Source organism: Engraulis encrasicolus, chromosome 2, assembly GCF_034702125.1.
Source record: "Engraulis encrasicolus isolate BLACKSEA-1 chromosome 2, IST_EnEncr_1.0, whole genome shotgun sequence".
Lineage (NCBI taxonomy): Eukaryota > Metazoa > Chordata > Actinopteri > Clupeiformes > Engraulidae > Engraulis > Engraulis encrasicolus.
In genome coordinates, this window is record NC_085858.1 from 29291894 (window position 1) to 29306960 (window position 15067).

General features: G+C 40.2%; 1 protein-coding gene across 1 annotated transcript; it reads left to right on the forward strand.

Annotated features, from left to right (window-relative positions):
- The first annotated feature begins 4566 nt into the window (after positions 1-4566).
- On the forward strand, positions 4567-14992 carry gra (granulito). Its single transcript, XM_063186010.1, has 7 exons — positions 4567-4720; positions 5336-5436; positions 5611-5642; positions 5734-5803; positions 5926-6032; positions 9655-9701; positions 14795-14992. Exons 2-7 carry the CDS (start codon positions 5367-5369, stop codon positions 14799-14801), a joined length of 333 nt encoding a protein of 110 aa, XP_063042080.1. The 5' UTR covers positions 4567-4720; positions 5336-5366; the 3' UTR covers positions 14802-14992.
- Positions 14993-15067: the final 75 nt, after the last annotated feature.

The following is a 15067-nucleotide window of genomic DNA, read 5'->3' on the forward strand; positions in this document are numbered from 1 at the left end:
TGCATGTTGAAATTGGCTGAACTTATCCTTTAACACATAGGCTACACCAGAAGCAGTGCCATAATAACTAACTTATTATATGAATTTGCAAAACATTTAACTGATTTTTAAAGCTATACACGGAGAAAATGTAAACACACTTGCCGACTTTTCAGTGAAACGTCTCAATGTTTTCAATCCTGAAAAAAGAATCTTTATCATAGAAAACTCAAAGTTAAATTAATGGATATCTGAACAAATACTCTGTCAGGGAAGACATGATTTAACATGTATTTCATTTGTGTACAGTTGATATTTACCCTTTGTCCGTAACTGAGTTGATAGAATGTACTCTTAGTTCACTGATTTTTAGATAAAATAATACAAAATAATAGCCTACATGTTTAAGCTTGGCAAATACTGGCAGTGTACTTCACTGGAAGCGTAATTTACTTTGAGAATTGAAGAAAAGATTTGCAGAAAAAAATATTTTTTATTTTTTTTAACTGTCAAAACTCGAAATGTAGGCCTACCCGCCAAACTAACCGTCGCCTTAAGTGGGCTACATTCAAATTGGTATAAGCTAGGAACATAGAGTTTTCACTTCTGGAAAGCTGAGATTCACAGCTTTTAAACAAGACCTATAGTGTCTTAAGGTCTAACACAAAATTCTCTGTGGCTGTTTGGAAAAAAAATATTTTTGAATGGGTTTCAATGGCTCCAATCCCAGGTCGCCCACCAGCAGCGGTAGATCAAAGAGATTGGAAGCGTGTGACGTCAAATGAAACTCGAGAATTCTGAAATGATGACCCATATGAATGCAATACATTTTGTGTGTGAAATGTCTAATCGGGAAGTGTGAGCATTAGTCATCATTGCATTTATTAGACAGTGTTGGGAGTAACTAATTACAAAAGTAGCCTAATTAATTACTGCAATGCATGTTTTTTGTGGCAATGCAGTAATGTACAGGGGTTGGACAAAATAACGGAAACACCTGCCATTTTAGTGTGGAAGCTTCTTCTTGCATTCACAGTTCAACAACAGTTAATCCTGTTGGATGTGGTTCATCTTTCTTGGTATTATGCAGACTTGCTGGCTTGGGCAAAGATGCAACAGTTACACACGTACCAAGAAATTCTCCTTTTGAACTCTGATATGTTACCCATAATGTTTTGTGCATTGCAATTTTTTGAGCAAAACTGTGCTCTTACCCTGCTAATTGAACCTTCACACTTCACTTTACTGGTGCAATGTGCAATTAATGAAGATTGGCCAACAGGCTGGTGTACGAGACATGAAACTTCCCACACGAAAATGAGAGGTGTTTCCGTTATTTTGTCCAGCCCCGTAGATTTCCATGCCACGTTTTGGTGCTGCTAACTCACCAGTTTAATTCTAACTCACCAGAAATAAAACCCCATTAATTTTCAAAGGGGTTTCATTTCTGGTGAGTTCAAATGTCCATACCACCAAAGCACCAAAACTTGGCATGGAAACCTACGGGGTATATTAAAGAGTGAAGTGTGGGTCACCAGATTAAACAAACAAAAACAGCTGACATCAAAGCATCAAGGATATCTGGGCTTCCATAACTCCCATGACTTCATGGCAAACGCATCATGGCAGTCATTAAGACAAAGACAGTCCTAACCAAGTATTGAACATTCATATAGACATTATATAGAAAGTACCAAATTTCAGCTGATTTGATGTGACTCGAATTCCTTTATTTCTGAAGAAAATTATGATTTTATTACAATATTCTAAGAATGAGAATTCCTCAATTCATGGTTTATTGGAGCTGGAAGGCCAAAATATGTCAAAATAAACAACAGAATGATTGGAATAGTTCAACATTTGGGCAATTCATCCATACAACCCATGAAAGTTAAACATTATTAATGGAATTATAGAAATAAATCAACTTTTTCCATGATATTCAAATTATATGGCAGGATCTGTAGTTCCACGAAACTTCTTGAGCTCCCCTTTTTGTTCCACCAGGGGGCTCCAGAGCAGAGCTGTAACAGCTCTGACACAGAGGTCTGGTGTGAAGCAGGCTTGTAATGTAGGCCTATGCCAGGGGCCAGGAACCTATGGCTCTAGAGCCACATGTGGCTCTTTTGGGATCTGTATCTGGCTCTTACTTAGGCCTACCTAGGGTTGTCAACGTCCCTTAAAATACGGAATCGTATCTATAAATAAAGTACGGGTTCCATATTGAGCTGAAACGGGACACAGGACATTAAAATGTGTTAAAATGCAGGAAATTACATCTAAGAAATACAAAATTTCCCCCCACAATAGTGAAGTTAACAGTTGGCAACCCTATACTTACCTTCTATCAATAAAAGTAATACACGTAACTTGATAGTATACTCTTAAATTGTGGGGCTTAATTGAAGTACATGATTTTACGTAATTGTATTCAGTGTTTTTAAAATGGTATGGCTCTCACGAAAAATTATTTAGCAAAATTTGGCTTTTATGGCTCTCCCCAGCAAAAAGGTTCCTGACCCTGGCCTATGGCATAACATAACAGGGGAAAATGCTAACCTAATATTACTCTGCATATTTAAACCTGAATAGAAGTGGTGGTGTGTACTAACGCTTTGTCCAACACCACATTTTTCACTGAACATGTTCACACACAGGCATGTGTTCACTTGGTGGGGTTGTGACCATGCCAGGCCCGCCGGCAGGGGGGGGGGGGGGGGGGGGGGTTGCGGGGGGACAAATGTTGTTGTCCCTGGCCCAGGAGGAGAAGGGGCCCAGAATTCGGTCCCAATTACATTGTGTATTGAGAGGGGCCCCCCTACAGATGAATTTGTCCTGGGCCCAGTAAAGGTTGTTTGCGGTCCTGGTCATAGCCATGCAGGCCTTCAGTATTTACCAGCAGATATATTTCAATCTCTCAGTTTGAGCATACATAGTACTAAACAGACACAACAAATAGGTCTACATGTACCAGTCTATGCGTAAAAAGAGAGAAGTCAACCTGGGACTCAGGTGTGTGAAAAACTGTCCAAAATGGTGCTCATGGGGTTGGGAAATCCAGAATTAGAAAAGCAGCAGGTCCCAGGCACTCAGAGGTATCACAGCAGGAAGAAGGGGGTATATTAAAAAGCCTTTATTAACTCACTGAGTGCCTGGGACCTGCTGCTTTTCTAATAATGTGCCAGTCTATGTTAAGTTTCAATATCAAGTGAAGCAGTCTTCACTTCACAACTTTTACACAGCTTAAAACATGTAGGCCTATCTAGGCTATATGAATAGGTGTGGTTACAATATTTAGCACACTTGACATTTTTTCTGTTTTTGACATTGTTCCTTGCCATGAGCCATCATAACTGGTTATTAGGCCTATACAACTGAATATTGTGGCCCACAGTTTTCAAATCTAGAGCCGTCAGATATCCTACCACATCACTTTCCACTGGATGTTTGATGACTGAATAGCAGCAGTAGTAATGGATTACTTTGAAAACACTGTTAGAAAATAATGAAATCATTCCCATTAATTGTAGAAGAATTGCACCGAATAAACAATGTCCACTTAAAATTGTCCAAAGTCGGTGCAGTAACGGGACAGACACTTGAGATTCTCTAAAAATGACCAGCAGCTATTTACAGGTCCACATTTCATATTCTCACAACTGAAGTGGGAAGAAGATAATTGTGTCCTGGAAATCTGAAGTCATGAAGCTGGATGCAGAAGGAAGGTGACAGTAGGAAACATGCCCATAGAACCATATAACAAAAACTCAGATGTGTTTTTGGAGAAGTGTCAAAATGGGTCACTGGTGATCCCTAAACTCCAGAGTGTTAACATTTTGTAAATTCCAATTACTGTCATTCAAGTATCCTACTAGTCTGAATTAATATGAACACAGGTTAATTTTAAACTTGTTGGTTTATAGTCTACTTAGTCTACCATTCGTACTGCATGCATGCAAAATGTTCTTTTGTGGGAAGCAGAAACAGCAACATGCACCAACACAGGGGAAAAGGTTTGTGTGGTATCTGGGGATGGTTAAATGGGCTTCAGTCAGTAAATAAAGCAGTACTCTGCAAAAAGTTGGAAATTGTACTTAATATTTGAGAAATTGTTGTCCTTTGGGAAAAAAATAATTATGCTCATTTTTTTAAGCATTCCATATCAGCATCAAATGAGAGTGGGGGAACACCAAAGGCAGCACCAATGTTAAATCACCTATTCAGACAGTTTAGGGTCACCTGGCTGCATGCATATTTCAACATTTTTTCAAGTATAGGCCTACTAAATTTGATATTGATGTAGTAATACATTACGGGATTCAACTTTGAATTATTGCAAGCCTCTGAATAGAGCAGGGAAACCAGTAAGTGACCATCAGTCAGGCAACATTGCACCTGTCCTAGGCCTACCCCACTTAAAATGTAGGCCTATTTGGCCAAAAGTTGAACATTAGATATGATAAATCTATACGCTTAATTAAACAGGTTGACCTTCCCTCCACAAGATTAGGCCTACTATTAAATAAAGCCACTCAGTTGATGTCTGCTTGTTTGTTGAACCGGAGCATGAAAACCGCTGCAGTCTGAATCAACATCACGGGTTGCAGGCCATTTTCCCAGTACGAAAACAGTGTCACGAGCTTGCCCGCAGTCTGGGTGAAGACCAGTTGAAAAGGCACACTGATTGGGGCGTTCGATACGTAGGCGGGGGTGTGATACCAACCACCGGGAGGAGGACCATGTGAGTTGAACTTCATGAATTATCTCGAAACCAGAAATTGTTTCATATTTGAAGCCTACTTTAGCAACAAACCTAACGATGGGCGTTTGGCATAATCATTAGAAGGGCTGTTTTCGCCCGGTGCTGGAACTGTTTGTGTGCTGGTTATTGAGGTAAAGCTAGTTCAGCTTTGGGTGATGGAGATACGTTAGCTTCTCAAAATTGTAATCCTTGGTGACACTTTTCAAATTGTTAACAACATAATCGCCGTCGAAGTTGCACACGAGGCGACCGGCTTCTGGTAAACTCTAAGCTTTTGTAATGTTAGTTTAACTTGAAAGATGGTCAAACTTGCTAACCAATGGCTGACAACGCTGTTGCATTCAGATGGACGCATTCACCCCCGTCTGCCCTACCTGGCCATTTTTTTTTATATCCCACACATTTGTGTAAGGTCTGACCTATGCCCGAGAACAGATTTTGCCACTTGCAGCAAAGAAACGTGCCTCACGGATCACGTGTTCATCAAATTATCAATAGTGGAAATTTGTCTGAAGAAATCCGTCTAGCGTAGGACATCGGTGGTCTTTAAAATAGCATTAGATTAACCTTCTGAATGCTTTGAATCTTGCAAAGCTTTGGCCAGCAAAGCATCAGCATCGACGAAATGGAAGTCTCCAGGAGAAGGATGAGGCACCTTGAACCCGCCAGACCCTTGCGCCGTCTCGTCGAGCAAGGTGACTGACCTGGGAATCGGGATAAGGGAAGGAGAGGAGGAGATGGGTTTATGAAAACTTGTGTCTTATACCCAAAATTCATTTTTGAAGCAGTGATTTGGGGCATATCTTTGTTTGTCACGTGTTTCTTTGGTTGTTCTTTAAATTTAGAGTCTTTACCCTCCACTTTTGCAGAGAATCGTGCAGGCGACCTGGATTGCACCTCAGTAAGATATTTTATTATATTTTATAATAATTCAAATGTGATTTTTATCGTTATTACACTTTTTAACACAATTTTTGTATTATGTCTTCAAGTTCGATAACATTGTAGTGGAGGAATTTCTGGATATCCTTCAAAGCAGCAAGACCTTGGCCAGCAAGAAAGGTATGCTGCATGCATGGTTTCTGTGACAGGTCAATGGACATGAATCATGTTGAAGGGAAAGGAACAAAGAATCCCTACTGTTGCGGATGTTGGTTACTAATTGGTGATTGTATGCTTTCCAGAAAGGATTTCTTATAGCAGAGAGTTTCTCCTGAGTGCCGCCGGGTCACCCATGGCCAGAAGGCGGCCGGACTTCCTACCGGAGCACCCAGTGGTCCTGGATCAAGCCGTAAGTACTCAACTGATTACATCAATCAATCACAATTTATTTACAGTTGCCTCAAAATGCTTTCAAATATACACATTCCCATATTCACATCCCAGTTCTAGAGGCTCCTAGGAAGGCGGCAATTGTTTGGGATTCACATGAGAAAACGCACACGCACACGCACACACACGGGAAGTAATAGTAGTCCTACATTAGAGATGCTAGACCTAGTTTTATATGCATCATGTCATGCAAAATAAGTGTTCAGTCAGTGGTTTGATTGACTTTTGCAAGGACAGAGAAAGGCCTCCTCCAGTCACAGTGGTCAAGTATGTTCACTGATAACCTGACAAGCTAGACAAATGCATAAAATGTGACGTCTGGGCTCAGTCATATGCAATGCTTCATCTTGTAGCTCAAACCAACAGTTGGTGCAGAGCTATCTAATAGGAAAGTCAAGCTTATCCCATTGGCTGCTCTCTTTCACTTTTTCTACTGCTCATGGTGCTCACTTTCCTGCTCTGTTAGTGCCAGGAAGTGGCTTCCACAGCATGCTGTAGTATAGCCCATATCCTAAAATGGATATTATTGTGCAGATTCAGGTAATGCCAACAGATTGTAATGAATTATTCACAAAATAAGCCAATTGCTAGTGCATATATTTGCTGGTAATTACCCAGACATGTACAGTGCCCTCCATAATTATTGGCACCCCTGGTTGAGATGTGTTTTTTAGCTTCCAATTATTTTATTTTTTTTCTAAATAATATGGGACCTTAATGGAAAAAAAAGAGAAAAATCCAACCTTCAATACAAGTGCATTTATTCAGAGGGGAAAAAATCCCACATAAAGAAATAATTATTTGACATCAAATAATGTGCGTCACAATTATTAGCACCCCTGGTGTTAATATTTTGTACAACCCCCTTTTGCCAACAAAACAGCACCTAATCTTCTCCTATAATGTTTCACAAGATGGGAAAAGACAGAAAGAGGGATCTTCAGCCATTCCTCTTTGCAGAATCTCTCTAAATCATCCAGAGACCTGGGTCCTCTCCTCTGTACTCTCCTCTTCAGCTCACCCCACAGGTTCTCAATGGGGTTGAGGTCTGGGGACTGAGATGGCCATGGGAGGAGCTTGATTTTGTGTCTGGTGAACCATTTCTCTGTAGATTTGGCCATATGTTTAGGGTCATTGTCTTGCTGAAAGACCCAGTGACGACCCATCTTCAGCTTTCGGGCAGAGGGCAACAGATTTTGATTTAAAATGTCCTGGTATTTCAAAGCATTCATGATGCCATGCACTCTAACAAGGTTCCCAGGGCCTTTGGAAGCGAAACAGCCCCACAGCATCACTGACCCCATACTTCACAGTGGGTATGAGGTGCTTTTCAGCATGCGCATCTTTCGTGGCACGCCAGACCCACTTAGAGTGTTTGTTGCCAAAAAGCTCAATCTTGGTCTCATCTGACCAAAGCACACGGTCCCAGTTGAGGCCCCAATACCGCTTGGCGAACTCCAGACATTTGCGTTTATGATTGTGAGTGAGGAAAGGTTTTCTCCGTGCATGGCTTCCAAACAGCTTGTTGGTGTGTAGACAGCGCCTGATGGTTGATTTGGAGACTTTGTGACCCCAGGATGCTACCATTTGTTGTAATTCTGTAACAGTGAGCTTTGGAGATCTTTTGATTTCTCTTACCATCCTCCTCACTGTGCGTGGTGGCAAAAGAAACTTGGGTCCTCGTCTAGGCTTGTTTACCACTGTTCCAGTGTTTTGAACTTCTTAATTATTCATCTCACAGTGGATATGGGCAGCTGCAGTTGAGTGGCAATCTTCTTGTAGCCTCTGCCTGACCTGTGAAGGTCGACGCACATCTGCCTCACTTGTATGCTATGTTCCTTTGTCTTTCCCATGTTTAAGAGTGGATAAGAGAAATGGCCTCGGTGTCACGTCATATTTATACCCCAGGGAAACAGGAAGTGATGAATTACTAATTAAATGTTCCTACATACTCTGGTAAACTTTGTAAACTACTGTAGAAATGACAGAAATGCTTCAATTATATTTATTTCCTGGGAATTGTTAAGGGTGCCAATAATTGTGGAACAGGTGATTTAATGAAAAATAATTATTTTTCAGTCAGGGATTTTTTTATTTTCTTACAATTCATTTGAGTTGAAGGCTACATTTTCCTACAATTTTCAGTGTGACAGTATTCTTCTGCAATAAACACTGAATTTATTTTAAGGCTTTTAACACATCTCAACCAAGGGTGCCAATAATTATGGAGGGCACTGTATTTCGTTTCTCCTTAATTTTCAATAATAATTTTAATAGTCTATGGAAAGAAAGCTGTTTCCGGGCACTTATTCAATTTACATTCAAGCGAGAAGCAAATCGACTTCCGGGTGCCCTGGTTGTCACAACTCTGAATTCCATTGCTCTGAGTTGGGGTTCAAACTGCTTCAGCTGTGTCATCTCACGTTCAGCTCACCTTAACATTTCACTCCACACATTACTGCAGATGCGATTGCAAAAGTACCAATTAGCATAGGGAGGGAAAGTAATCTCATTGCTGCCTGCTGGCAGCGTTCCCAGCCTCTATCAAATGAATGGGGTTTTTGCTTTCAAAAATTATATCTCAGCTCTGACGACGTAGTTAGTGTAGTGACTGTCATAATATGCATGTTGGTCCGTTTTACCGTTTCAGATGGTAAAATGCTCTGTTTTCCACTTATCTGAACTGATTTTGATATTATTTTAAAAAGCTAATGTAGGACTACACTGAGTCGCGTGTTGTGACGTGTTTACTCCATACAGTTAGCATAGCCAAACATTAGCTAGAGAGGCGATTATCCGTCACCATAGAAGCCATCATATCTTTTACATTACATTGCATTTGGCAGATGCTTTATAACCAAAGCCCCTTACAAACGAGGACTTAATCATAGCCAACATCACTAGCAGATACAAGGTGTACAGGAAATATACAGAATAAGTGCAGATGCAAAGAAGGGTTGATTAGGGGTTTAAAGTACACACACACACACACACACACACACACACACACACACACACACACACACACACACACACACACACACACACACACACACACACACACACACTACTAGAAGCTAAAACCAAACTAAATGAGTACATATGTGTAATAAGATGCCAATATGGCACTCACAGAATTTTAAGAATGTGAAGAACTTGCATCCATTTGTTTCTCAATGCTGTCATTGTGGCTTGAGGCACAGCACAGCATTTGCTGACGTAATGAAAGCAACTTGGAGCTGTAGTCCGTTTCGGACAAGATTGGCACAATTTCTATTTTTCTTAAAAGGGAAAAATTATACACAAGACTTTCACAGTAGTTCATCATATTGTGTAGGCTGAAACATGCATCTGCTGTATACGTTCAGCGTTATATCTTTGTGGGATTAAAAAAAAAAAAACTTGTCTATGGAGTTTTCAATAGGATTATCCTGGGGTTAGGAACGCAATCGCTAGGATAGCCGTTTTCCACTTTGCCTCCTCCCCATAGCCCTGTTCTTAACAGCGAAGCTCAAACAAATGGTCCTTAAATGCACACAAATAAAACACTTCGGTTATTATGGCATATTTGTTCTCTCTAGCGGCGCCAAGATCCAGTGCTCTGCAACCAAGCCTCTGCTGAATACAGGTAAATGACCATTATGAGGTGTCTTGTATCTACTGTGAATACTCGTGCTGTCATGATTTGCTTAGATTCATCATGTTGTGTGTCTCTGTGCAAGTAACACAATTAAATTGTGCCATTAAGGAGAAAAAAATCCACCACAGCACCAGGTCTTCTGAAGGCATTGCAAAGTCAAACCAACTGTGTGACTCTGACCACAGTTGAGAATTGTCACACTTGTATTCTAATTTGTGCTGGCCCAACCACATCATAGCTTCATTGCTGTAATGGTCACTGTAGTGAGTTGTGTGAGAACGTGTGAAATACAAAAATGGCCAGGGCAGACGGGGGTGAATGCATGCAACTGAATGGCAAGCAGTTGGCAAGCGTGATTGTCTTTCAAGTTAATACCGCGAAGCTTAAAGCTTGCCAGAAGTTGGTCACTTGGTGTGCAACCTGTCTACAACGATGATGAAATTACACGATTTAAGTGTCGCCAAGGGTTACAATTTTGAGAAGCTAATGTATTTCCATCACCCAAAGTTGAACTAGCTTTACCTCGATAAGCATCACACAAACATCTTGATTTCAGTACCAGACGAAAATGACCCGTCTATTATTATACAAATACACAGGGCTAATTGTGTGTTCTATATTAGGCTTAAAATGTGAAGAATTATGGTTTCAAGGACATTCTTGAAGTTCAACTTACATGGTCTTCCTCCCAGTGGTTGGTATCACACCCCGCCTACGTATCAGAAGCCCCACAAATTGGTGTGCCTTTTCAACTAGTCTTCATGTAGATTGTGGGCAAACTTGTGACACTTATCGAACTCTGAAAATGGCTTGGGATCTGTGAGCATGAAAACAGCAGCAGTCTGAATCACACCAGTTTCAGCTAACAAGCACATAGCAACTGAGTGGTCTTAACTAGCCTGATTATCATCGACGTTCAAATCTCTTCGAGACTTGGTCTGACCAAGAGCATAACAATTAGCATTTCCCAAATGGCATGGTTGACCCACCTCCCTTGGTTTGCTTATGGTTGTTTGCCTCCTGACACAGTGAAAGGAGTTCCCATATTTTCTGGAACTCGGCAAGTACAACCCCTGGCAAAAAGTATGGAATCACCTGTCGTGGAGGATGTTCATTGAGTTGTTTTAATTTATAAAAAAATAGAAGGATGAATGATGCGACACAAACCTCAAGTCATTTTCAAAGGGGAACTGTCTGGCTTTAAGAAACGCCAAAAGAAATCAAGAAAAACTATTTCGTTAGTCAGTAATTGTTACTTTTTTAGAGCATGCATAGAGAAAAAAAATATGGAATCACTCAACTTGGAGGAAAAAAATATGGAATCATGAAAAATAAACGGACAAAAGAACACTTCTAGACTTTTTTGCACCACCTCTGGGCTTCTAAACAACCCACAGCCTCTGAAGAATGGCATTGATGGATGAAAAACAGAACCCTTCATCAATTTTACTCACTCTTTCTCTGATTGCAGTTACCACATTGGCTTTACAGGTTGGAGCCTCGTCATGGACCATTTTCTTAAACGTCTACCTCAGATTTTCATTTGGTTGAGGTCCAGACTGTTTCTAAGCTGACGATGTGTTTTTCTTCAATGAATGACATCACTGATTTTACAGTATGACAAGTAAAGATCCATTAACATCCCAGGAAAGATTTCATAATCTCCAAGCATCTCTTCAATTGATTGGATAAGAAAAGTGTCCAAAACAACAACGTTAACTTGTGCATTTATTGAAAATGTAATGCAGTCATGTTCCCCCCAGTACATTCAACTTACATGCAGCCTAGGCTATTGTCAATGACAGTGGACATTTGTACGTTTTCATTAGTCAGTCATCCTCATTTTCATCAATCCCATGTAATAAATGCACCAGGCATCACTTCCAGCATCAAATTGTTCAAAGAGGATTCACAATTAATCAATTAATTACACTTCCATCCAGTCAAACTGTCTGAATGCTTTTTTTTGGGCCATTGCATTTTTGTTTTTCCAATTTGGGTGCATGTGTAAGTTCAGATATCCGTGAATATTTCTGTATGTAAAGCCCATTTGCTATAGGTGATTGGAGATGGTTGCCAATGCCTTTTCAATAACTACTCAAGTTTATATTGACATTTTGACAATTTTCTGATCGAATCAGTTGAAAGGATGCTTCGGAATGATGAAATCATTTCTCGAAATGGTAATGTACCGGTCCATTGGCAAAACCTGTGAATACATTCTTTGAAGATAAACACATAAGGTCAAGTGTCATGGCCTACAAAAAGCCTGGAACTCAAATCCAAGACAATATCTGTGGTGGAAACTTGGGGAAAATGGTCAATGACAAGGCTCCAATCTGTTAAGATGATCTGGCACTGTAATCAGAGAAAAAATTGAGTAAAAATGATGAAGGGAATGTTTTTTTCCTCATAAATGCCATGCCTCCGAGACTGTAAGTTGTTCTAAAATCCAAAAGTGGTTCAAAAAAGATTTTGGAGTGCTTTTTTGTTTGTTTGTTTTTTATGATTCCATATTGTTTTCCTCAGAGTTGAGTGATTCCATATTTTTTTCTCTGTGCATGATCTAAATACTAACACAAATGTTTTTCGTGATTTCTTTTGGTGTTTCTTAAAGCCAGACAGTTGCACTTTGAAATGACTTGAGGTTTTTGTCACATCTTTCATCCTTCTATTTTTTATAAAATGAAACTACTCAATGAACATCCTCCACGATAGGTGATTCCATACTTTTTGCCAGGGGTTGTACTTGCATTGCTCTTGACCTGACTAATTGCAACGCCAAAGGTGTTGCGTCACTAGGAGGGCGCGGCCTGGCCATGTCTTAACTAGTAATCTTGTGTATGAAAAACCATCCACATTTGAGTGTTATTGAGTAATAGGTAGGTATATCGTAAAGTCTAATGTTCAGCCCTTCTTGGAAGGCTGTCCACAAGTTTGAGTAGTGTGTTTATAGGAATATTTGGCCATTCCTTCAATGGTGTATTGGTGTGGTCCTGCACTGATGTTTTAGGCCTAGCTCTCAGTCTCCACTAGTCCATCCCAAAGGCGTTTTATAGAGTCAGGTGCAGGCGAGTCAAGTTCATTCACACCAGACTGCCATGCACCATGCTTAACACCACTGCATCCGGCGCTTTGCGTCGTACTTATTGATGTATGGCTCAGATGCAGCTGCTCGACCATGGAAACCTATTCCATGAAGCTCTCCGCTTGCTGTACTTGGGCTAATCTGAAGGTCACATGAAGTTCGGAGCTCTGTGGCAATTGACAGGGCAAAGAGAGGGTTGAGTTTCTGCACAATGTGCCCCAGCATTCGCTGACCCCTCTCCGTCAGTATGTGGCTGAGTCGATGTTGTTCCCAAACTCTTCCATTTATTTTTAATAAAGGTGACAGTTGAATGTGGAATAATAAAGCTGACAGTTGAATGTGGAATACTTAGGAGTGAGGAAATTTCAAGACTGCATTTGTTGCACAGGTTGCATCCTATGACAGTTTCTCAGTGGAGTTCACCGTGCTCCTCGAATTGGCCTGTGCTTTCACAAATATTTCTAAAAAAAAAGAAACAATCTGCATGCTCAGGTGCTTTATTTTATACACCTTCGGATAGACCAAGTGATTAGGACCCCTGATTCTGATCATTTGGATGGGTTAATGAATACTCTGTGTGTGCGTGTGTGCGTCCATGCGTGCGTGTACAGATGTAACAGGTTTTCTGAATGTCATCTACTAGATTCCCCTTATTTAAAGGGCCTAAAATAATTCCATAAAATTTCAAGTGTAAATTATATCGTAATGTATTATTCAACCAATATCAACATTACAGTAGCCTACATAATAAAATGTTGAAATGTATAGGGTAAAATGTACCACAGACATTTTACATAGTCACAGCCAGGATTCAGGTTAATCAATGCCTGGTACATTCGGAGATATGAACATTCCAATTGGTTTTCGCCGAACTATGTCATAGCTCATTACCATAATATTAGCTTGACTTTAGTAGTTGAAATTTGTTCTGGTCGCTCAGGTCGCTTCGCTCCTGGCGAATTCGCCCTGGTCGCTTCAGTTGGGAAATAATGACTTCCGTTACTCAGCTAGCAGATAAGTCACACTTGGTATGCACATAGCTTTAGCAAAAACGCACGATCTTAGATCAGGTTGACCTGACCTTGAGTGGATGAGAGGATGGAGAAGTAAGTCTGCAAAGGAAACAAACAGGGTCAAGGAAATGATTACAGTTACTGACTTGGCCCTCGCCCAGACTGCATCATTGTGTGTGTGCGCGCATGTGCAAGTGCACGCATGCTTGTATTCGTGCGTCAGACCATTGTTCTATGACTTGGATTCGGCCTTGCCTCAGTCTCTACCCCTGACCTTGCCAAATATGGCTTTTGGACTTGGTTTATTTTGTTTAGAACACTGGCCATCACGGATTCCAAATTGGAGCTTGATGAATAATCGTCACATTTGTTTTTCATATGCACAGAATCTGTTCTTAAACGTACGTTATAGTCATTAAACATTTTCATTGATTAGCAGCACAGATTGACAGGTCTTGACTTTGACTTGGACTCTTATTCTGTACTGTGCAGGTGGACTGTAATCAAGGCCACCTTCATCATGTTGAAATCTACTACAAAGTAGGGCCTATTGGATTGGCCATTTTGATGCACGATAGGGTTTTGGGTGGAGTCCTGGAGAAAGGGCAGGGCTATGCATTTTTAAAATTCAGCTTGCTGCAACAATTCAATAATTTTAGTAGTTTATTTCCAGATTAGTCAATGGACTTTTTTATCATTCAATTTGCAGGAATATTTACTATAAGTAGGTACACTATGTCCTGGTCTTGTCAGAGTAGGCTTTGCAAGCAAAATATAAATAGGGGATTTATATGGAGCAGTTCCACTTTTTGATGAATGAAAAGTGTAGGCCTACATTTCCCAGACATAATGCATATTTACAAATTGACGGTGGTAGTAAATATTCATAATTTAAGATGAATTTTGTTAATGGGCAGCACACACACAAAAAAACACATTCTGAAACTAAAGCACTACTTTGTTTTGTTTTTTTGTCCCAGGAGATGAAGATGACTTGGGCCTTTGATGTTTACTCCTAAATCCTAAAGAAGAAACACTGGACTGTAAATAACGTTTGTCGTAGTTCTTTTGTAGCTGTAGTTTCTTTTATTTATTTTGTGAGTTGCTGTGCTTTTTGTGTTTTGCTGTGAGTGCACGTTTGCTTCCCCTTTAAAACTCTATAAATGGTTTCTGCCTTATGTCGTGTATATTTGTGTGGGTTTTTTATTATTAATAATTTCAAGAGTTCTGCGCATTGAAAGCCATTTCAATAC